Consider the following 1,972-nt stretch of genomic DNA (forward strand, 5'->3'; position numbering starts at 1 on the left):
AGAGACAAAACAGAAACCCTAGAACCCTAACGTAAAAGGGGGATTAGGTTTTTCTTTTCCGTTCAACAAAATCGAAACTTTTTGAGGAAAATGGAAAAGTTTCAATCGAATCTTGTGGATTGCTTTCTCAGTAATATCGGAAGAAGAAGAAGAAAGGCTTTGGCTTTATGCGTTTTTCGGTTCCTTTTGGATATTTTGGTGATTGATTTGTGACGAGGCCACCGGCCAATGTTTATCTCTCTCTGTTTTTTTTTTTTCTTTCTTTTTGGTATTTTTACGGATTATTTCAAACCTTATCCAGTTTGTATAAATACTAAGATCTTCTATTTTTCTGATAAAAGTTGCAAATACTAAAATGCTGAGTTGAGTTGAATTGAATTAGACCATATTATGAATTTAAGTTTACTAAAAAGTAAAACAAAAAAGACGTATATATTTCACTTTGCAAGAGGTCTACTGAGGACTGAGAGCACAAAAAGCAACAAGAAACAAAGTGAAGCACCAAATCAATCCTTAAGGAATGGTTTTCAACTCTGGCTACAGATGAAACTTGTTTGTTTTTTTTTTTTCATTTTCTTCAAGTTGTAGCTTCAACTTCGGGGTCAGTTTCGACCGGTACATTGGGGGAAGAACTGTTCTTTTCTCGACCTCTTAAACGCGAAGAAACATTGTCAATCGCGGAATTAAGCTGTCCGATTTTCTCATTCAATGTCTCTCTTGTTTTCTCTAAACCTTCATCGTAGTACGTTGGCTGTTGCGGCTTCTTGAAACCATACTCATCTTCTTCATTCAGTAGCGATCTCCGGATCTAAAATCACCAAAAATAAAGAAGAAAAAAAGACATAGACATCGTTTAGCTAAGATTACATGAGCATTATAGAAAGGTCATCCCAAGATCCAATGAAACAGTCATGAGATAACAAAGATACTATCTGTTTTCTTTTTGCCACTGGAATGTGCATAACCAAAGAACAGAACCTCAATCAACTCAACATTTCAACAGAGTTTCATAGACAAACAAAATAACCGATTAGCAACACAATTCAAAATTATTAAACATGAGGCTACTGTGTAATTCCCATACATAGGATTCCAAAGAGATAACATTTACCTGTGGAGCAAAGATATATGCAACAGCGCCAAACACAGCACCTCCTAGAAGAAAACCAGCTATGAAGTCACCACTGCTTCCACTCCTACTCCCATCTCTGAAGATCATTAGAAGAATTAAGTTGTTACGATGGTTTTAAGTCAAATTCAACAGAAGAGAAAACGCTAGAGTAGTAGTAGTGACAGACATACATAACATAAGATACTTACTGGTACCCAGCAGAAACAGAAAACTTGCGAGTCCGGTTTGATTTATTCAGGATTGACAATGCAGAAGGTTTACAAATAGAACTGAGCTTTGTGGTAGACGACAATCCATTAGCTTTCACATGATGAGATTGAGAGCCACCTGTGCCACCAGATATTCAAGAACCTGAATCAAGAACCTTGCTATGGTGGTATCTGTCAAAATTTCTTACAAATAAAAATTGCAAAATCACAGCTCCCAAAGATACAGTTCGTTACTCTAATACATTTGTTGGCAAACAAGGAATTGATTCTGTATCTAAATGTTTTAGTGATCTGAAGTGCAATAAATCAGGCTAATTTAGCACGATCAACTCAAGAACTGACTCCGTACAGTAACAGCTATAAAAAACACAACCGGAAATTACAAATCATCTCTTCAGTATACAAATCGGAAACCTCGAGGACAAAGATTATATAGTAAAGAACGATGGAAACAAAATGAGCTTATTTATGCACAAAGGGAAATTTAAGGAGCGATATACGAGGCGAGAAGGCATCGATTTTACCAGAGAGAGATAGAGGAGCAACAACAACACATGACGCCATTGGAATTGAACACGAAAGACAGAGATCTGATCCCAAAAACAAAAACAAAAAAAAAAAAAAAAAAAAC

At 36.0% G+C, this 1,972-nt stretch overlaps 2 protein-coding genes across 2 annotated transcripts in view; both read right to left on the bottom strand.

Annotated features, from left to right (window-relative positions):
* LOC104769948 (dnAJ-like protein slr0093) overlaps positions 1-251 on the bottom strand; it is a gene marked incomplete in the record, with an annotated part of 3,628 nt that extends 3,377 nt beyond the window's left edge. Inside the window, 1 exon segment of the mRNA XM_010455526.2 lies at positions 26-251.
* On the bottom strand, positions 414-1,966 carry LOC104735700. The gene is made up of 4 exons (XM_010455527.2): positions 1,866-1,966; positions 1,321-1,459; positions 1,112-1,208; positions 414-808 (listed from the first exon to the last, which is right to left on the bottom strand). The coding sequence occupies exons 1-4, from the start codon at positions 1,903-1,905 to the stop codon at positions 578-580; spliced, it is 507 nt and encodes a 168-aa protein (XP_010453829.1). The 5' UTR covers positions 1,906-1,966; the 3' UTR covers positions 414-577.

The sequence above is a fragment of the Camelina sativa genome, chromosome 13 (assembly GCF_000633955.1).
Source record: "Camelina sativa cultivar DH55 chromosome 13, Cs, whole genome shotgun sequence".
NCBI lineage: Eukaryota > Viridiplantae > Streptophyta > Magnoliopsida > Brassicales > Brassicaceae > Camelina > Camelina sativa.